Source organism: Gigantopelta aegis, chromosome 9 (assembly GCF_016097555.1).
Source record: "Gigantopelta aegis isolate Gae_Host chromosome 9, Gae_host_genome, whole genome shotgun sequence".
NCBI lineage: Eukaryota > Metazoa > Mollusca > Gastropoda > Neomphalida > Peltospiridae > Gigantopelta > Gigantopelta aegis.
In genome coordinates, this window is record NC_054707.1 from 10,767,415 (window position 1) to 10,790,133 (window position 22,719).

General features: G+C 35.8%; 1 protein-coding gene across 4 annotated transcripts in view; it reads left to right on the plus strand.

The window, feature by feature from the left end:
* LOC121381156 (uncharacterized protein C10orf67, mitochondrial-like) overlaps positions 1-22,675 on the plus strand; it is a 32,124-nt gene extending 9,449 nt beyond the window's left edge. For 3 of the 4 annotated variants that reach the window (XM_041510327.1, XM_041510329.1, XM_041510330.1), the window contains 13 exons: positions 374-491; positions 3,617-3,675; positions 4,455-4,520; positions 7,603-7,614; positions 10,106-10,171; positions 11,039-11,545; positions 11,920-12,023; positions 13,618-13,683; positions 15,925-16,012; positions 16,478-16,537; positions 16,977-17,121; positions 18,274-18,346; positions 20,260-22,675. In XM_041510327.1, coding sequence (XP_041366261.1) covers positions 374-491; positions 3,617-3,675; positions 4,455-4,520; positions 7,603-7,614; positions 10,106-10,171; positions 11,039-11,545; positions 11,920-12,023; positions 13,618-13,683; positions 15,925-16,012; positions 16,478-16,537; positions 16,977-17,121; positions 18,274-18,346; positions 20,260-20,338 — 1,443 coding nt within the window. In that variant the 3' untranslated portion in view covers positions 20,339-22,675. The remainder of the gene's footprint in view (positions 1-373; positions 492-3,616; positions 3,676-4,454; positions 4,521-7,602; positions 7,615-10,105; positions 10,172-11,038; positions 11,546-11,919; positions 12,024-13,617; positions 13,684-15,924; positions 16,013-16,477; positions 16,538-16,976; positions 17,122-18,273; positions 18,347-20,259) is intronic. The other variant, XM_041510328.1, reaches the window with a different exon arrangement.
* Positions 22,676-22,719: the final 44 nt, after the last annotated feature.

The following is a 22,719-nucleotide window of genomic DNA, read 5'->3' on the forward strand; positions in this document are numbered from 1 at the left end:
GCAAGGCCCTTTAAGTATTTAACAGAAATATTGCTCAGATTATTTTAAGGGTGATGTATCTTTAAATTATAATTTCCAATAAGTCACTAAAGACATTTTTTAAACAGTAAATGGGCGTTCTCATTTTGCGATTAGTCGCACCAACTTATCGCATGTGATTGAATCATTCTGTGACAATATCTAAATCGGAATGACTTTAGTCTTATATGTTCAGATTTTTGTAGGGCTGACAAATGACATGGGACAAGATACTGTGACTAATCGCATGATGAGAACACAGCTTATGCCCTATTTTATGGGTTTTTTATTTTCCTTCTCTAAATGTTGAGCATCAAGCTGTATGTATGTTTGTTTTTCTGCCTTCTGCGTACAGGATGACGATGACCGTGAGTGTGCAGATAAACTGAATGAAGAGCTCAGTCAACTGCAGCAGAAAATAGCCTTGATGGAAGAAGGTCTCAGCACGAAGGAGGAAGAAGCTGACCAGCTCAGTAAGCAGATTTACTTTAAAGAAAGAAAGAAATGTTTTATTTAACGACACTTTCAACACATTTTATTTACGGATATATGGTGTCGGACATATGGTTAAGGACCACACAGATATTGAGGGAGGAAACCCGCTGTCACCACTTCATAGGCTACTCTTTTCAATTAGCAGCAAGGGATCTTTTATATGCACCATCCCATAGACAGGATAGCACATACCACAGCCTTTGATGTACCATTCGTGGTGCACTGGCTGGAGCGAGAAATAGCCCAATGGGCCCACCGACGGGGATCAATCCTAGACCGACCGCGCATCAAGCGAACGTTTAACCACTGGGCTACGTCCCGCCCACTTACTTTAAAGAGACTATCAGGAGTTTTTCCTAATTTTTCCTACTGTGGGATGGTATATATAAAAGACCCCTTTGCTACTAATGGAAAAATGTATCGGGTTTCCTCTCTATGTCTGTGTCAAAATGATAAATATCTTTGACTACCAATAGCCAATGATTAACAAATCAATGTGCTCTAGTGGTTTCGTTAAACAAAACAAACTAAATTTTCTTGCCATTTTAAAGGATTTTAGCGAATAAAATATTTTGACATTATTCAAATTACAATTTACTCACATTTTCTTGTTTGGAATAGGAATACTGTAGATCCTGAAACTAATGCATCCCTAAATTAATGTGTGTGGCGGTAGTAAGAATATAATGCAATATGAAAATAATGCGACTGCCCTCCCTTAAAATACTACGTAAATTGTAACAACATACATTTTTGTGTTCCTTTTAGTTAAATCTGAGGTAATCATCGGTTATTGGATGTCAAACATTTGGTAATTTTTACATATAGTTTTAGAGAGGAAACACGCTACATTTTTCCATTAGTAGCAAGGGATCTTTTATATGTAGCATCCCACAGACAGGATAGCACATACCACAGCCTTTGATATATACTCTTCAAAAAAAGAAACGCAAAAGGGTACAAATGGGTTATAACTCCGATTTTATGTTTCCTACCGGTTCATGCTTTGTGAATATAAGGTCATTGCATGTCCCAAACACATTCCCACGGTTACATTCGATAAAACGCAGCTACTGTACAATAAAGTTCCAAAATGTGAATATTCGCAAAAACGCAGCCACGTGCAAACCATGTCACCACTGCACGTGCGTTGTCTGCACATGCAACATGAACACCAACAGTATAAAAGTACAGGGTGTTCGCTTGCCTGGCCTCTGTATCTGGCCGACAGTTGACAATCCAGGACATGCCACGTCTCAGTGAACCGCAGAGAAACAATGCCATCGGCCGACTAGACGCAGGCGAATCCAGAACGGCCGTTGCCAGGGCATTCCATGTGTCCCCAAGCACCATCTCCAGACTATGGGACCGTTACCAGCAACATGGATCAACACGTGACCTCCCTAGATCCGGGCGACCACGGGTCACTACCCCCGGGCAGGACCACTACATCCGGGTACGCCACCTTCGGGAACGATTGACTACTGCCACCTCCACAGCCGCAGCAATACCAGGTTTGCGCAGGATATCCGACCAGACCGTACGGAACCGCCTACGTGAGGTAGGAATTCGTGCCAGACGTCCATTTCGAGGTGTCATCTTAACACCACAAAACCGTCGACTCCGACTGCAGTGGTGCCAGATTCATCGACAATGGCCTCAACTGCGATGGAGACAGGTGTGGTTCAGTGACGAGTCCCGATTTCTGCTCCGACGTCATGATGGAAGATGTCGCGTGTATAGGCGGCGTGGTGAACGTTATGCGGCAAACTGCGTGCAGGAAGTGGACAGATTCGGCGGGGGTAGTGTCATGGTGTGGGCAGCCATCTCACACACTGGCAGAACTGACCTGGTCCACGTGCAGGGCAACCTGAATGCACAGGGCTACATTGACCAGATCCTCCGGCCACACATCGTTCCAGTTATGGCCAACGCCAACGCAGTGTTCCAACATGACAACACCAGGCCTCACACAGCACGTCTCACAACGGCTTTCCTACAGAACAACAACATTAATGTCCTTCCTTGACCATCGATATCACCGGATTTGAACCCAATTGAGCATCTATGGGACGAGTTGGACCGACGCCTCCGACAGCGACAACCACAGCCCCAGACCCTGCCCGAGCTGGCAGCAGCCTTGCAGGCCGAGTGGGCCACCATCCCCCGGGACGTCATGCGTACTCTGGTTGCTTCAATGGGCAGGCGGTGCCAGGCAGTTGTCAACACACGCGGAGGCCACACCCGGTATTGACTCCAGATGACCTTGACCTTGGTGGTGTGTCCTATCACTTACTCACAATGGACTAGAGTGAATTGTGAACAATCCTGCAACATTTGGTAATTATCGGACTCACCATTCAATAATTAAATCAATTCTCCAAATTTTACGACAATGTGGTTTTGCGTTTCTTCTTTTGAAGAGTATATTTGAGGTTATCACAACCTGGTTATTGATTCAATAATTATATTTTTTATTACATACCATCTCGGGTGTACTTTTTCTATCCCACTTGACCACACATGATGGAGTCTTATGTTAGTGTACTACACCAAATATGGTTACGCCAATGCTCATCAGTGTGCTTTGAATTGGAAGTGAATACAACTGGAAGTTGATCATGACACTGTTGCTACACTGGCCACAAAAGTGCATCAAAGCACTTTGGAATGTGTTGCACCAACTACAGTTCTCATGTAATGGGAGTGTTCTGCTGCTTTCATATGACATCATGTTAGATGACGTCAGGTAATTTACATGTCTTTTTGCTTCCATATGATGTCATCCAGTATTCCTTCACCTGTAAAGTACAATAGTAACCTGTAAAATAGAGGAAGTGAATATAACCGAAGTGAACTGGAATCGAGTTCAAAGCACTTTAAAGTGCATGGAAGCGCTTCGTAACCAAATTTGGTGTAGCAACAACTGGAAGTAACCATATTCAAGTGCATCAATGTGCTTTGGATGTTTGGTGTAGCACCAACATTATATACATACCCTGCATGTTTACAAGAGTTATGTAAACGGATGTCGAGAGAAAATGTAACTTTGATTGTCATTCATTTATGTAATATTTAATATATTTCTTGGTTGATTTTGTAGAGGAACAAATTGACACTTTGCAGATCCAACTCAAAAGATGTCGTGGATTAGTTGATCAGGTTTGTATTCTCATACCGTTCTTACATTTCTCACCAAAAACAAATCTTGATTCCAATGTTACTTTGTCAAAAAGTCGAAAACCAAATTATAAGCTACTCAGCATTTTATTATTGAAAGCAACCTGTTTGATGAATAATATAAGCTCTAACTCTCTCTCTCTCTCTCTCTCTCTCTCTCTCTCTCTCTCTCTCTCTCTCTCTCTCTCTCTCTGTGTGTCTCTGTCTCTGTCTGTCTCTCTCTGTCTCACTGTCTCTCTCTCTCCCTCTCTCTCTCTCTCTCTCTCTCTCTCACTGTCTCTCTCTCTCTCTCTCCTCCCTCTCTCTCTCTCTCTCTCTCTCTCTCTCTCTCTCTCTCTCTCTCTCTCTCTCTCTCTCTCTCTCTCTCTCTCTCTCTCTCCCATGGGAAATTTGGTAATAAATATAAGTTAAATTAAACAGAGATCAGCAATTTTTTATGTTAATCTATCCTTGATCTATTTTATTATTCCCTCTCGACATGTCGTCACAGACTTCATTTCTCATCTGATTTTCAAGAAACTTTACATGTAGCAATAGAATATCTTGATTGATTTTGTATTTTGCCTTTGCATCATAGGTTGTAGGTTACAATATATATAGGGGAAGAAATGTTTTTTTCCCTAGAGAAAGATCACTTTTCTTCCCACACTTGTCTCTGCCCATATGGGTAATAATTGAGAAATAAATCATTAGAGTTTTATGTATAGGAAATAGAAGAAAATTAGGTACAAAATGAAATTCTGTTTTGTTTTCTAATGTAGTTGCACCACGACAAGTTTGAAATAAAGTCGGAGGAAGTAAATGAAAGTCTGTCTGCTAGAAAAGCAGTAAGTATTCTGTCTTACTCTTTGACATATCGCCTCACACATGAACAAAATGAGCAGATCACAATACACTGGTGTTACTTTTTAGAACGCGACATATCATCTCATACATGAACAAAACCGGCAGATCGCAATAGACTGGTGTTACTTTTCAGAACGCGACATATCGTCTCATACATGAACAAAACCGGCAGATCGCAATAGACTGGTGTTACTTTTCAGAACGCGACATATCATCTCATACATGAACAAAACCAGCAGATCGCAATAGACTGGTGTTACTTTTCAGAATGCGACATATCGTCTCATACATGAACAAAACCGGCAGATCGCAATAGACTGGTGTTACTTTTCAGAACGCGACATGTCGTCTCATACATGAACAAAACCGGCAGATCGCAATAGACTGGTGTTACTTTTCAGAACGCGACATATCGTCTCATACATGAACAAAACCGGCAGATCGCAATAGACTGGTGTTACTTTTCAGAACATGACATATCATCTCATACATGAACAAAACCGGCAGATCACAATAGACTGGTGTTACTTTTCAGAATGCGACATATCATCTCATACATGAACAAAACCGGCAGATCGCAATAGACTGGTGTTACTTTTCAGAACGGGACATATCTTTTCATACATGAACAAAACCAGCAGAACACGATAGACTGGTGTTACTTTTCAGAATGGGACAACATTTTTGATTGAGATCTATATTAGGGACTATTCACAATTATAATTTTTATGAGCATACAAAGCATATACTTGTATTTACTACACCCCTCTTGCCATTAAATTGTCCCTCAAAAAAGGATTTTGCCAGGGGTATTTTTATCAACACTTGTATGATTTAAAAAGCCTTCACTGGTATTAATCCCCTTCACTCTAGCATATAGTTGGCCTGATGTGCTTGGATCATAGAATCTAACCTGCTCATTGATGCATTACTTACCAGTTGTCATGGGCGGGGGGAGAGCAGGATCTAACTTGGTCAATAGAGCACTCGGCTGAGGTGCTTGGATCATAGAACCTAACCTTCTCATTGACCTATTAGTTACCAGTTGTCATGGGTAGGGGGGGAGGGGAGCAGGATCTAACTTGGTCGGTAGAGTGTTCGGCTGATGTGCTTGGATCATAGAACCTAACCTTCTCATTGACCTATTAGTTACCAGTTGTCATGGGTGGGGGGGGGGGAGCAGGATCTAACTTGGTCTGTAGAGTGTTCAGCTGATGTGCTTGGATCATAGAACTTAACCTTCTCATTGACCTATTAGTTACCAGTTGTCATGGGTGGAGTGGGGGGGGGGAGGAGAACAGGATCTAACTTGGTCTGTAGAGTGTTCGGCTGATGTGCTTGGATCATAGAACCTAACCTTCTCATTGACCCATTAGTTACCAGTTGTCATGGGTGGAGTGGGGGGGAGGAGAACAGGATCTAACTTGGTCTGTAGAGTGTTCGGCTGATGTGCTTGGATCATAGAACCTAACCTTCTCATTGACCCATTAGTTACCAGTTGTCATGGGTGGAGTGGGGGGGGGGGGGAGCAGGATCTAACTTGGTCGGTAGAGTGTTCGGCTGATGTGCTTGGATCATAGAACTTAACCTTCTCATTGACCTATTAGTTACCAGTTGTCATGGGTGGGGGGGGGGGAGCAGGATCTAACTTGGTCGGTAGAGTGTTCGGCTGATGTGCTTGGATCATAGAACCTAACCTGCTCATTGACGCATTACTTACCAGTTGTCATGGGTGGGGGGTGGGAGGAGAACAGGATCTAACTTGGTCGGTAGAGTGCTCAGCTGATGTGCTTGGATCATAGAACCTAACCTCATTGACCCATTAGTTACCAGTTGTCATGGGGGGGGGGGGAGGGGAACAGGATCTAACTTGGTCAGTAATGCGCTGTTTCGAATAAGCAATCTTCGAAAAGTAATGGGTTGCGTTCAGCCAGACCAAGTGGAAAAATGTCCGACAGATTGGTTTGTGTGGTTCACAGTAAACCAAATGGCCACATTGGAAACCAGTCAAATAGTTTGCGAACATTAGTGAAACGTTTGCTGGCTGAACTTGGGGCTGGTAAGATGCCTAAAAAAAACCACTGACTGTAAACAAAAAATGGAACCAACAACTAAACAAAACTTTTTTCTTTTCCTTTTTTTGCTTTAAAATTGGATAAACTGTTACTGACAAATTGGTTATTCTTTCTAGTAAAAAGTAAGTTTTTTTTTTTTTAAATCCATCTACAGTTAGTAGCATATGACACAGAACTCTATATACTAACACTGTTGATAAAGTTCTTGAAATGTTTTTAGCCCTGGATCGTGATTTTTCTCATTCCATCCAGTGCCCCATGATTGGTATATCAAGGGCTGTGATATGTGCTGTCCTGTCTATGGGAAAGTGTATATAAAAGATCCCTTGCTGCTGATAGAAACATGTATCAGATTTCCTCTGAAGACTACCCCGGTACCTGTCAGATTTACCAAATGTTTGACATCCAATACATGTAGCTGATGATTGATTGATTGATTGATTGATTGATGTGCTCTAGTAGTGTTGTTAAACAAAACAAAGTTAACTTTTGTATGCTTATGATAACACTGGGTTTTTTTTAGAATTTGTAATGCCATCTTAACAAAATTTTGTACATAAGTCACAATGAATAGAGAAAAATAACTAGTTTTGTTGACATTTCTTCATAAACAGTGACAGTTGGTGTTATGTGACAAATATGCATATTACCCCATGGGATAATTGTTCTTTAATGCTGGCAATATTAAAACAGGAAGAAATAATCTCCAGATTTTCCTGCAATTCCAGATTTTAAATTTGAAATGCTATCCATAAACATTCTGACAAAACATTTTAGACACTAGGGCAGATTAATGCTGCATTCATGTGTACTTGGAAATGGATACTTCCAGTTTGTATATGTGTTACATTCACCAACACCAAGGACTAAAAACCCCACTAAACAAAACATGGTTACCTATGTATAAATAATATATGGTTACTTCATCATGTTTTTATTGTAATTTTGTGGTAAATGTTGTTTATAATTTATTGTTCACTTTTAACAGGATGAAGAAAAGGTAAAATTTTAGTTAGGGTTTGTTTTCCAGAAATAACTGTGACTTAACAATTGCTAGCTATTCTTAACTGTCTAGCATGTAACATAGTTTGAACTGTAGTGGCCTTATTAACTGTATTATAACAACCTCTTTGTTTTTTAATATCTACTCATGTATGATGTGTATATGGTGACAGGAGTGTCTTTTATATAACAGCTAGCTGTGTGCAGTGGTTCATTATTTATAGTGTTAAAGGCTTGGAATTCATTTTGTGAAATGGGGAGCAATCTCAGCTTCTGACATTATAATCTGGAAACTGAAAAGCAGGTCTACACCACCTTATCGAAAGAAACTTTACTATCATTTTATGTAACTTTAAAGTAATCTGATGTTTTTCTTTTTATTACAATATTTAATTTATCATTGGTCATTCTAATGTCAGTTTTGTTGGGAGTATAATTAACTTTCTTAATCTTCATAGTTGTACAATGTTTTATGATGGAAAGCAAAAGTTGTTTGTGTAATTAATTATCAGAAACCATATTGGGTATTTTGATTGACAATTACCTCTTAATTGCTCCCTGTCAGTTATTGAGTCTTATTATTTCATTTTAGCCTTTTAAATTAATCAAGTGTTGTATGTAAGATCATGGGATTTTAGAGTTATGCACCTTGATATAATAATGTTAGGTATTCAACTTTATTTTATTTTGTTGGGTATGTTAGTATTTTTTTTTTTTTTTTTTTTTTTTTTATTATTTATTTATTTATGAAGAATAATTTTAAATCTATGTAGGGTTATTAATTTTAATTTCAGTTTTTAATTATATAGGATAATCCATCCCTAAGACACTCGTACATCCTTCCCCTACTAAAACCATGTACATTTTGTAGTTTGAGGGTGTGTGTGTGTACCTCCTTCAACCCAGCCTGGGTCTGAGCTTGCGCCTTGTATTGATATATTCCAGAATAATAATTAAATTTGTTCCCTATAAATGAATAACAATAACCTTAACACAAGTGCATGCAGAACTAATCTTAGTTTGTAGTGTTAAATAACATACCGTAGTGTACACTATCTAATGACTTTTCCTTGATAACACATTTTTTAATATATTCTTTTCCTGATGTACATAGATTTACTCTGTCATATATACATGTGTTTAATCTCTCTGTCTCTCTCTCTCTGTCTCTCTCTCTCTCTCTCTCTCTCTCTCTCTCTCTCTCTCTCTCTCCTCTCTCTCTCTCTCTCTCTCTATATTTTTTTATTTTTTTATTTAATTATATATATATATTTTTTTATTATTTATTTTTTTGATACCATATATTTATATAGATTTGTTTTACATTGTCAGATATGTAACTACTTTAGTGTATTTATGTTGTTTTGTTTCTTATTTCTTATCTTGGGTGTCTAAGGCTTCCAATGGAAAGTATGAGTATGTATTTAATGCATGTCATTTCACAATGTATTTTTCTGCATGAACATTAATGAATTTTGTATTGAAAACAATTTTATTGTATCCATTTTAGAACCATAAAAGACAGATTAATTGTTAGTGGTAACCCAACAACTTATACTAAACTTTATTTTCATTAATTCATTATGCAGTATATTTTGAATCAAAAAAAAAAAAGCTACATAATAGCTAAACTGACGAGATGAACTACAACAAAGCATTTTATTTTGAATGATGATATCTGATAGGTGTTAAAACTCTCACAACCGGCCAGCCACAATCACGTCCACCACCACCATTCATGCAGCCCGTACTACTAAATAATATATGTTTTCTAGGTAACAGTGTTTTTCTTATAACTGGGCAAAGTGTCTGAAATGTATATATTGGTTCACATTGCACGATGAGTCATGTATGTGTATTTGTTAATTATTACAAGCCTGTGTAGTTTGTTGTATTGGAAATCACCAGCACCATGTCACTCGAAGTAAGTACCAGCATGATTAGATATAATACACCCCATCAGTAGCTTATGTATTATACCATACTATACTAGTTACATCCAGTCCCCATAGATACCACCTGCATTGGTGGCATAGTGTTTAAGCCATTGGCCTTAAGACTGGTAGGTACTGGGTTCAAATCATGGTACTGGCTCCCATCCAGATCAAGTTTTTACCAGCTCATTGGGGAGTTGTAAGACAGCTACACTGACATCTCTGTCATTAACCATGAATAGATAGGGCTATTCCAACCTGAGGGATAAAATGTTTTTTGTGAGGGCCGAGTTTTACTGAGGCCCTTACAAAAACATTTTGTCCAGAGGGTTGGAATTATCTTGTCTCAAAATTTCATAAGATTAATGGATGTACAAGTACTGCAGTACTTTAAGATTTCTACATAAATAAGCTTATCTACCCTTGTTTATTTTTGTTACGTTTGTTGGTTTGAAAAGACCTGATTAGAGAATGAGGATTTATGATATTTTTATTGTCTGTGTGATCCTGGTTGGGTTGATAACACTAGAACATGTTGTTATTTGATGATTTCAGCTGGAGAAAATGAGAACAGAATGGCTACAAACAACGGCCGAGCAAGTAAAGCTAGCCAAAGAAGAGGTGAGCCCATCTACAATGACTTATACAGGGAAGTTGAAGAGCAATTTACCATTTTAAATGTGTAAACCTACTGCATGGAACTGATAAGATCAATCCGGCCAGTTTGATGGGGACTAGTCATTGCAGAACATTACCAACTAGTACATGTATTATAATTATTATCTATATTTATTTTGTTATTATTGGTGGAGGTGGGAACATAGCCCAGTGGTAAAGCTTGGTGCTTGGTCGATGGGGGATCAATCCTCAGTGGGACCATTGGGCTATTTCTCATTCCAGCCAGTGCACCACGACTGATATATCAAAGACTGTGGTTTGTGCTATCCTGTGCAATAGTACATATAAAAGATCCCTTACTACTAATTGAAAAAAGGTAACAGGTTTCTTCTCTAAGAATATATGTCAAAAGTACCAAATGTTTGACATCCATTAGCTGATGATTAATAAATCAATGTGCTCTAGTGGTGTTGTTAAACAACACAAATTTTAACTTTATTGGCAATTAGTTTAATAATTGTGATCTATTAACTTTGTTATTATTGGCCAAGTACTATAATGGTGCACACCCATTTACTTTAATTGCAATATTAATTAATTTATGGTATTAGTTGAGATGTTTGTACAGTGAAACCCCTATAAACCAGGCACCCACTGGACCATGTAAAAAGTCTGGTGTTCAGGGGTATCCAGTTTAGAGGTAGTGGTATTTAGAAAGGAACCGAGAAAAATGTCCAGTTTTGAGGGAATTCAGGTTTTTATCATATTTATTATAGTTCATCGGCTTATTTAGCTTTATTATTCTCACTCAAAAAAACAACAACAGTTTACATGCTAGAAACTGAAATGTTATTGCATGTGTTTACACAGGCCTATAACAAAGGGATGAGGGATGCCAGAGCTAAAATGAGAAAGGAAAGCTTGTTTGAAAGGAGTGATTCCCGAAAAGGTGGCAGTCCAGATATTCTGGACAGTACGAACAAAAGACTCTCGAAGAGTGTCACGGATGCCACAGGCCACATGAGAAGTCCAGACAACAAGGAGGTCTCTGTGAGGTTCACAGAGTCGCAGCAGCGCACTGGAAGTCCGATGGGTAGGGTCGATAAGACGCTACTTAATGGTGTCGATAAGATGCAACGTGACGGTGTCGATAGGACGCTACGTGACGGTGTCGATAAGACGCTACGTGACGGTGTCGACAAGACGCTACGAGGAGATGGTGTCGATAAGATGTTACGTGATGGTGTTGATAAGACACTACGTGATGGTGTCGATAAGACGCTACGTGACGGTGTCGATAGTCGGTCACCAGTAGACACAGAAAGAATCAAACAGTTGATAGAACAGAATATGCAACTAGCAGAGCTGTTAGAAAAAGTAAGTTTTATTCTCTCTTTTTTCACCTTACAGTTAATAAGTAGAGAATACTAACCAAGTTCTTGTGTGAAACCGTTTTTATCCTGTGTCCACTGTTTTTGTTGGCCGATTATGATGACGGATTAAAGTAAAGTCATAAACATATACGAGCAGATTTTGACTTTTGACATCACTCCTAGCTACATCACAAAATTGCTCATTTTACCATACAATATAGCTAGAATAATGGAAATAATAGCTTTTTCCCTTAAGATAAAGATAACAACTAGTGAATGATGTAGGATATCAGCATTATCCTATTCAGGCCGAATGAGAAATGTTATCATTTGTCTTATGTGTAACATTCACATTTTTAGTGATTTTTGTCTTTGCAGGAAAAAGCCAAAAATTATGCCAAAGTTGATAAGAAAAATAAAGAAGAAGCTTCTACATTAAAACATGACCTGAGAGAACAGGCATTACAGACTGAAATAGCCAAGTGAGTGGTCACTGCACATGATTGTCTAGCATAGTGAACTAATAATCTTTTACCGTCCGTTGTGATATATTAATTAGTAGAAGGAAGGAAGAAAATGTTTTATTTAACAACGCACTCAGCACATTTTATTTATGGTCAATTGGCGTCAGACATATGGTTAAGGACCACACAGACATTGAGAGATGAAACTCGCTGTTGCCACTTCATGGGCTACTCTTTTCGATTAGCAGCAAGGGATCTTTTATATGCATCATTCCACAGACAGGGTAGTACATACCATGGCCTTTGATATACCAGTCGTGGTGCACTGACTGGAACGAGAAATAACCCAATGGGCCCACTGAGTCAAGTAGTAATCAAGGTTAATTTTATTTATAATCCTTGGTAGATCTGCGTTTGCAAACATATTTGTAAACTTGCCCGTGGGAATATGCCTTAAAGATTTGGAATCATTGAATTTACCATTGGTCTGTCATCTTGTGTAAACCTGAAGTACATTTTCAAGTACATTATTCTGTCATCTTGTGTAAAGCTGAAGTACATTTTCAAGTACATTATTCTGTTATCTTGTGTAAACCTGAAGTACATTTTCATTTTGATATAGGCATTTTGCCTGTTGGCCAATCCCCAACCAGCATTATAATTGGGAATAAATATTGTTTAAACCACAAACACAAATACTCCGAATAAACCCACAGCTTAAAGCTGATGACAAATGGCAGGTGAGTGGTATGGATAGCCACTAAAGACAAGCACATGTTGCGGGTGTAGAGACAAGGAGTGGGGTGTGGGGGTGGACAGCAAAAAAAGTTGAAAGATAGGAGGAGCTACTAGATTGGAATTTTTTTAAATTTAATTCAAAGGAGAAAAAGAAAAACGGGTAGAGGGATATATATATATATATCAATCAAATTAAATAAAAAATGTTGACCCTAAAATGATGTCATATGATTGCTGGATACAATTGTGCATGTATAAACTAATTTCTGTAAAGCAAGGAATGTTTGTTTAATGTTACCTCAGCACATTGTTTAAGCTTGGTGTTTAGGAAAGGAAATGTTTTATTTAACGACATTTTATTTACGGTTACCGGGTATATGGCATCAGACACTTCAAGGGCCACTCTTTTCGATTAGCAGCAAGTGATCTTTTATATGCACCATCCCATAGACAGGATAGCACATATCACGGCCTTTGATATACCAGTAGTGGTGCACAGGCTGGAGTGAGAAATAGCGCCATGGGTCCACCAACGGGGATCAATCCCAAACCAACTGCACATCCAGCGAGCACTTTACCACTGGGCTACATCTCGCCCTTGGTGTTTAGGTGTCTCAGACATGTTGTAATCCTGGGGAATTATGGTACTCAATCACAGCCATCAACCTCCTCTCCCTAATTCACAGGTACAGTTCAAACAACATCCTAGCTTTTCTACAACATTTTTTATTATTTAAAGTATTTAATGTATAATTTTTGGAAGACAATAAGTTAATTATCTAAATGTTGTGTAATGGTATATTACGTGTATTTTATGTTTAAACTATGAAGGTACCATTTCAATAAATCTTTGTTTTAATTTATTTATTGTCAGGTTAAAGAGAGAAACTGAAAAAATTAATCGGATATGGGAGAAAAAATTTGCCATACTTCAACGAAGGTAAACATTGAATTGACTTGGCTTCAGAGACTTATGCATAGAGCAACAAAGATAGTAAATTTAACAATAGTAAAAATGACATTGGTAATGAATGTAGCAGTGGTAAAATGTTATGTGAATTTAACAATGGCAAAATGGTAATTAATTTAACAGTGGTAAAGTGGTAATGAATCTAACAATGATAATGTGGTAATGAATGTAGCAATGATAATGTGGTAATTAATTTAACAATGGTAAAGTGGTAATGAATCTAACAATGATAACGTGGTAATGAATGTAGCAGTGGTAAAATGTTATGTGAATTTAACAATGGCAAAATGGTAATTAATTTAACAGTGGTAATGAATCTAACAATGATAATGTGGCAATTAATTTAGTAATGGTAAAGTGGTAATGAATCTAACAATGATAATGTGGTAATTAATTTAGCAGTGGTAAAGTGGTAATGAATCTAACAATGATAATGTGGTAATGAATTTAACAATGGTAAAGTGGTAATGAATTTAACAAAGGTAAAGTGATAATGAATTTAACAAAGGTAAAGTGGTCATGAATTTAACAAAGGTAAAGTGGTAATGAATTTAACAATGATAATGTGGTAATGAATTTAACAAAGGTAAAATAGTAATGAATTTAACAAAAGTAAAGTGGTCATGCATTTAACAATGATAATGTGGTAATGAATTTAACAAAGGTAAAATAGTAATGAATTTAACAAAGGTAAAATAGTAATGAATTTAACAAAGGTAAAGTGATAATGAATTTAACAAAGGTAAAGTGGTCATGAATTTAACAATGACAATGTGGTAATGAATTTAACAAAGGTAAAATAGTAATGAATTTAACAAAGGTAAAGTGATATTGAATTTAACAAAGGTAAAGTGGTCATGAATTTAACAAAGGTAAAGTGGTCATGAATTTAACAAAGGTAAAGTGGTCATGAATTTAACAATGCTAAACATGGTAATGAATGTAACAAAGGTAAAGTGATAATGAATTTAACAAAGGTAAAGTGATAATGAATTTAACAAAGGTAAAGTGGTCATGAATGTAACAAAGGTAAAGTGATAATGAATTTAACAAAGGTAAAGTGGTAATGAATTTAACAATGCTAAACATGGTAATGAATGTAACAAAGGTAAAGTGATAATGAATTTAACAAAGGTAAAGTGGTCATGAATTTAACAATGCTAAACATGGTAATGAATGTAACAAAGGTAAAGTGATAATGAATTTAACAAAGGTAAAGTGATAATGAATTTAACAAAGGTAAAGTGGTCATGAATGTAACAAAGGTAAAGTGATAATGAATTTAACAAAGGTAAAGTGGTAATGAATTTAACAATGCTAAACATGGTAATGAATGTAACAAAGGTAAAGTGATAATGAATTTAACAAAGGTAAAGTGATAATGAATTTAACAAAGGTAAAGTGGTCATGAATTTAACAATGCTAAACATGGTAATGAATGTAACAAAGGTAAAGTGATAATGAATTTAACAAAGGTAAAGTGATAATGAATTTAACAAAGGTAAAGTGGTCATGAATGTAACAAAGGTAAAGTGATAATGAATTTAACAAAGGTAAAGTGGTAATGAATTTAACAATGATAACGTGGTAATGAATTTAACAATGGTAAAGTGGTCATGAATTTAACAATGGTAAAGTGGTCATGAGTTTAACAAAGGTAGAGTGGTCATGAATTTAACAAAGGTAAAGTGGTCATAAATTTAACAAAAGTTACATGATGGTGATGTGTGTTAGACTGATACTAATGTTGTCTGTGACTGTTTTCCAGTCTGTTTGCTCTGAGGGAGAGTTACATGATGGTGATGTGTGTTAGACTAATACTTATTTTGTGTGTGACTGTTTTCCACTCTTGTTTGCTCTGAGGAAGAGAGTTACATGATGGTGATGTGTGTTAGACTAATACTAATGTTGTGTGTGACTGTTTTCCAGTCTATTTGCTCTGAGGGAGAGTTACATGATGGTGATGTGTGTTAGACTAATACTAATGTTGTGTGTGACTGTTTTCCAGTCTGTTTGCTCTGAGGGAGAGAATTACATGATGGTGATGTGTGTTAGACTAATACTCATTTTGTGTGTGACTGTTTTCCAGTCTGTTTGCTCTGAGGGAGAGAGTTTCCATGATGGTGTTTGCTGTTTTCTACTGAGGGAGAGAGTTACATGATGGTGATGTGTGTTAGACTAATACTAATGTTGTGTGTGACTGTTTTCCAGTTTGTTTGCTCTGAAGGACGAGAGTTATCTGAGACATACGCTACAGAAACAAGCCGCCACTCTCCACCATGCTGCTGTCAGTTATGCAGTACGTGCTTTTATCTCTTAGCATTGTCATAGTCACATTTTTAATGATTGTTTTTTTTTATTAATAATACTAAAGTGATGTCATATTGAGTATTGGTATATCAATCCTTTTATAACTTTCTTTTTTTATTCGCTATGGGGAACTAAAAATGACTCTCCTTGAACTAGGCTCAGAGAAGTAATGGGGAGCTAGAGTGATAGCTCCTCATAACGGGTCAGGTCTGCCCTGTCATGATCACAATTTGAAATTATAATGTAAATGATGATGATTATTGACAGTAAAAAAAACTATTGTGTTGCCTTTGGCTCAGTATCTCCAGCTTCCAGCAGATGATAACTAGTACACATCTAAAAACTGTCACCACTGTAATAAGGTTATGTGTTTATTATTATATACATATATATATATATATATATATATATATATATATATATATATTTGTTAGTTTATTTTTTTACATTTCAGGCAGACAAACCTATTGAGATTAAGCCGGTAAAACAAAGCAGTATTGCCAAAAAACCTTTAGTGAGTATCAGTAGCTGTACTATCATCATTAAAAAAAAAATTAAATCCATTTTTAGAGCTTACAAGTTACATAGAGACGTCGGATATCTGCTTTATCCTGTAAAGGTAAGAATGGGAATTTCTCATTCGGCCTGAACAGGATAAAGCAGATGTCCGACGTCAGTAACTAGATTTTATTTTTATCCTGCAGACCATAAAATTTCTGCCACATTGTACGATGACCTAGAGGTCGAATGAACAATTGTTGCTATGCATGTGACAACATATGAGTGACGTCATAATCTGCTAGTATACGTTTATGACTTTGCTTTAAACAGTTATCATAATCTGTCAATAGAAACAGTGGTTGCAGAATAAAACTATTTCACATAATACACACATTTCGTATATATTACTGATTACTTGTTTGTTATTGTATAAGTATGCATGTGTGTTTCAGCCCGAGATACCTAAATCTGTGACGGTTGTAAAGTCTGCAAAGGGAAGTCGTGGAGCAGGCCCAGGGGGAGCTGCTGACAAGGACTTCATCTCCTACACGGTGTCCGTCCCCAGTGGCCGTGGATCTGCCGTGTTTTCAGTCGATGGTTAGATTGTTATTAATACAGAACCAACTCAATACATCGAGGATATTTCATGTTTTTTTGTCAAATATGATTTATATCTCATCTCATGAAGTTTGCAATCATATATCACAAGTCGTGCTTGCGCGACAAGTGTGATATGATTGCAAAATTCACAAGATGAGATATAAATCATATTTGACAAAAAACATGAAATTTTCTATTTATTATATAACTTTTGGCAATTTACCTTTATTTTTAAAATGCCAGCAGCAAAAGAGTTCTGGCTTTCTTACAGTGAAGATAACACTTTCTACAGTGTTGATAACACGTTTTAGAGTGAAATAGTGAAATTTTCACTCTAAAATGTGTTATTATCACTAAGTGACTGATAACACTTTTATTTCACTGATATTTTAATATATTTCACTAAATGTTATACAATATATTGTGTACTCCTGTCCATATATGACTGATGAAGATTTGCTATATCGTTAAAACCACCGTTTATGAAAATAAAACATTTCATGTTTATGTAAACAAATAAGAAATCAATATTGTTTTTGTAAATTTTTGTAGATATGTTATTAATAAATTGACCGTAAACAGATTAAAACATTGTTTCCGACCATGGCCAACAACCAACACAATGTTATCATTTTTAAACTAGTAAGTGGCTATGGAAGCAATCTGCACACAGTACAATTATCCAAAAAATATTATGGATTATTATTACTGGCAATCTGATTAAAATTAGCTGTACCAGTAGATTTAACAGCATTACATGGACTCCCATATCCAGGTGACATTTCGTCAATAAATAATAATTTAAATATCGACCAATCACACTTCGCCTTTTATAACATTATTCAGAATGTTTTTAAATTCTTTTCAAATCACTGGCATGATTTTGCAAGTACGGTTTTGATTGGTCGAATGAAAGGTCAACTGAACATGAGCTCCAACGGGGTGCTGTTAGATCAACACGTAATAGTAATCAACCAGTGGAGCTAATTTTAATTAGATTGTATTACTGGGTACTTAAAGTCTTATGTGGTACCATGCTCAAACTGTTTGTATGCTAATTTACCTACAAAGTTAATTCTTAGTAAATATAACGTTTATTCTTACCTACAGGGGTTAATTCTGAGTAAGTATAATGTTTCTGCATTTCAGAGAACCAAGTATTGTCTGACACGGAGCAGGAACTTCCTGTTGATGTGGCGCCACTTCCACCTCCACCGGCAAGGTAAGATTTACTCATACCCATTTTACTCATGCTGTTTTACTCACACCAGTTTTACTCATGCCACTTCCACCTCCACCGGCAAGGTAAGATTTACTCAAACCTGTTTTACTCACACCAGTTTTACTCATGCCACTTCCACCTCCATCGGCAAGGTAATATTTACTCACACCCGTTTTACTCATGCTGTTTTACTCACACCAGTTTTACTCATGCCACTTCCATCTCCACCGGCATGGTAAGATTTACTCACACCAGTTTTACTCATGTTGTTTTACCCAACTTGAATCTGTCATCTTTTGTAATATGTCCCCTCCTGTTAGGTAAGATTTACTCACACCAGTTTTACTTACAGTTTTACTCACACCAGTTACCCAACTTGAATCTGTTATTATTCGTAATACATCTCCATCTGTAAGGTAAGATTTACTCACACTAGTTTTTTTCTCATGCTGTTTTACCCAACTTGAATCTGTCATCTTCTGTAAGATGTCTCCACCTTTAAATTTAAGATTTATTCAAGAATGCATTCACTCATGATCTTTTTATATAACAATTCAGTGTTTAACACATGATTAATCATAATGTTGTTGCACATGTTTTGGAAAATTCAATCACTATCTGTAATTACTGTTCATTTATTACTGGTCATCATGGTATATGATATGAATGTGTGGGTAATGATATCTCAGTATAGTGTGTGATAATTGAACAGATTCCTATATCTTACTGTATGGTAATGGTATGTGATATTCCTATATCTTACTCTATGCTAATGGTCTGTGATATTCCTATATCTTACTCTATGCTAATGGTCTGTGATATTCCTATATCTTACTGTATGCTAATGGTCTGTGATATTCCTATATCTTACTCTATGCTAATGGTCTGCGATATTCCTATATCTTACTCTATGGTAATGGTGTGTGATATTCCTATATCTTACTCTATGGTAATGGCCTGTGATATTCCTATATCTTACTCTATGGTAATGGCCTGTGATATTCCTATATCTTACTGTATGGTAATGGCCTGTGATATTCCTATATCTTACTGTATGGTAATGGCCTGTGATATTCCTATATCTTACTCTATGGTAATGGTGTGTGATATTCCTATATCTTACTCTATGGTAATGGTGTGTGATATTCCTATATCTTACTCTATGCTAATGGCCTGTGATATTCCTATATCTTACTCTATGCTAATGGTGTGTGATATTCCTATATCTTACTGTATGGTAATGGTGTGTGATATTCCTATATCTTACTGTATGGTAATGGTGTGTGATATTCCTATGTCTTACTATATGGTAATGGATGTAATATGCATAGCTCTCCCAAGTTTCTGAAACCAGTGTGGTGTAAAGGTTAAACTGAAGAGCATTGCCCACAACAAATATCCCTGATTGGCGACAAATATTGTAGAGCATTGGGAAATGACCCCTGGCAGTCAATTGACTGCAGACTATGCAGTTTCAATTTAACCATTTTAATATGGCCTACATTTGAAGGAAATATCATATTTTATGAGCATGGTTGATGTAATGATTGAATGGATCACTATATCATATATTATAATGGCATATGGAATGAATGAGTGAGTGAGTGAGTAATGTATGAAATGACAGCCTTATAGGCAATACGATAATTAATTGGATTACAATAGCATACTATAATATAATAATGGTTTATAATATTAAATGAATTAATGAATTTTTATGAGATTCCAATACAGGGTTATGTGATAACTGTACAGAGTACAAACATAGATCACTACATCTGAAAACATTTGAAAAACGTGATATATACACCAATTTCCAAATTCAGGTTTTGAAAATGAACCCTTTATTTATAGAAAGGGTACATATGCTTTTATCAAATTAATGTTGTTGTTGTGTGTTTTTTTCATCATAGGAATGAGCCAAGTGAAGAAGTTAGCCAACCATCAGCAAACGCTCGAGTGATCGTCGTTCCCTCGGCAGACGTGTCTTGATTGTCACAGTGGATGGATTTCATTACTGTCTGTGTGTTTCTTTATCTCACTCTGATACATGTTAAAAAGATAGGATTTTTTTTTTTTGTATTTAAAAAAATATATTTTATTAAAAAAATAAAATAAAGCTTGACAGGGGCATAGCATGCTGGACCAGGGGTGGGGTGGGGTGGGTGGGTTCTAATATGAACCTAGTGGACCCTTTTGTCTACATTTGTTGTGGTCACCTATACAAGTAGCTTAATATTGCACTGTAAACTATTTTTAGACTCAACGAACTCATGAACTACTAAATTAATCATGAATGTTTTTGTTTTTTTATCACAAATGATTTTTTTAAAATAAAATTAATTTTAGAAAATGCTATTTTATTTTTTAACATGCATCGAGATGAACAACTATGGATACATTTATCAGTGACACCTGAGAAGTTTTATGGTAGGCAGAACTTTTAATTCCATGGAATTGTTATTATATCTTACAGAGCGAAACCAGTTTCATGGTTACTATAATCAGGAAAAGTAAAATTGTGATAATTTTGTCCCTCATGCCTTATTGTAAGCATGCGATTTTAATCTTAAAAACTGGCAAAAACGTTTAATTTAAATGTACATTTTATTTTCTTGAAAATTAAGAAAAATATTATTAATTAAATATAAAATTTAGTTCCATAAGAAAATAAAGTCTTAAGTTGCCAAATACTCTGTGCATTTAAATATTTTCTATCAATCATATATTACTTGCATTATAGATACCGGTATACGTTTCTCAGACTGGTCATTATTAATTAATGAGATGTTTTATGTTCCCACTGGAACAGTCCCTTCTGTATGATAAATATTGCAGTCGGATTGATCATCTTTGCTTGCTTGCCACAGTTTGAGATTAATATTGAAATTTTATTCTTTGTGAAGTGGCAGCTTGTGGTCCTTTATTAGTTATAAAACATAAAGATCAACTCTCTTACAGTTTTCTTATGAATACCACAATATTCATCACATATTTAATATTTCAGGTGTATGTTTATTCAGATAATAAACTCAAATCAACAAGTTCACACACAGATCAAATAAATCCACATCCCATTTGGGGAACATGGACCAGTCCCCATAGTCCACCTCTCTTGTATCCATCCTTGACATAAGGCACCAAAGGTTGTGTAAATTAATTCATTCCATTGCTGTAATATATTAATGATATCATTTTAGCTCTAGCTTTCTGAATCTGTGATACTCATCTTTGTAAACAGTCTTGTCAATTACTGTTATGTATATACATGTGTATATTTTATAATTATACTGGCTGAGCCAGTCTTATCTTTATGATATCTTACTTCTGTGATAATCATTGTTATTGTTACAAAGTAACAGTATGAGAGAAAAATGTAAATAAAAGATGTATAGATTCCTAATACACTGAAGTACTAAACGAGCAATATTGGTATGAATGATGTAACATATTTCTATACACTTGTGTGTGATAACATTTTGGTGTGAATTATATATTATAATAATAATTTAATACATTGTGTAGATATAGAATGAAATGTCATTTCTTGTCCCAGCTCACTGCTGAAGAGTTCACTGCTGTTAGGAAGTCATTAAATATTATGCTTCAAAATTAGTTGATTTTTATACTTGACAAAGCAAATCTGTGATAACTAAATAAAAAGCATTATTTTCTTTTTAGCAGGAAATTAATATGTGTACCATGCATAGAGCATAGTGTTTTATTTTTTAATACTTTGTGAATAAATGTACAAATGTAGTGCGCACAATGTATGATATTGGTGTAACTTTTCTTGTTTTTACAAAACCTATACAAACTTCAGGGAAAAAAATATATTCTGAACATTGTCTCTCTTTTGTTTTTTTAATGGTTAAAAAGGCTTTGAAAATTAGAAATTGCTGTTTCAATTTTTGAAAATAAGAATACACCTAAATGTTTGAAAGTTTATATTTTGACAAAACAAAATGTCATTAAATTTAATGTGGAAATCTCATTACATAGATATAGGAAGCATACTGGGGTTTTTTGGAAGGGGCCATTGAGGTTTTTGTATTTTTTTTACGACTATTTTAACACAGTATTGTTTAAAAATAGGCAACATTTTGTCTGTGTATAAATATATATATATAGCGTCTTTCAACTCGAAAACGACTACTATATATATATATAAATTACAGCATCATCTGAACATTGCATTGTCTAGCATTTTTGTATCACTACCTTACAATGTATTTACTAAAACCTGAAATGAAGTTTCGGTTAACAAAAATATTTCAAATGTGTAACTTGTGTACACGAAGAATTGTTGAAAATAAATTGTAAAATTAATCATCTTCATTTTATTTTTGCAGTCTCCTAATATGGTTCCCTGT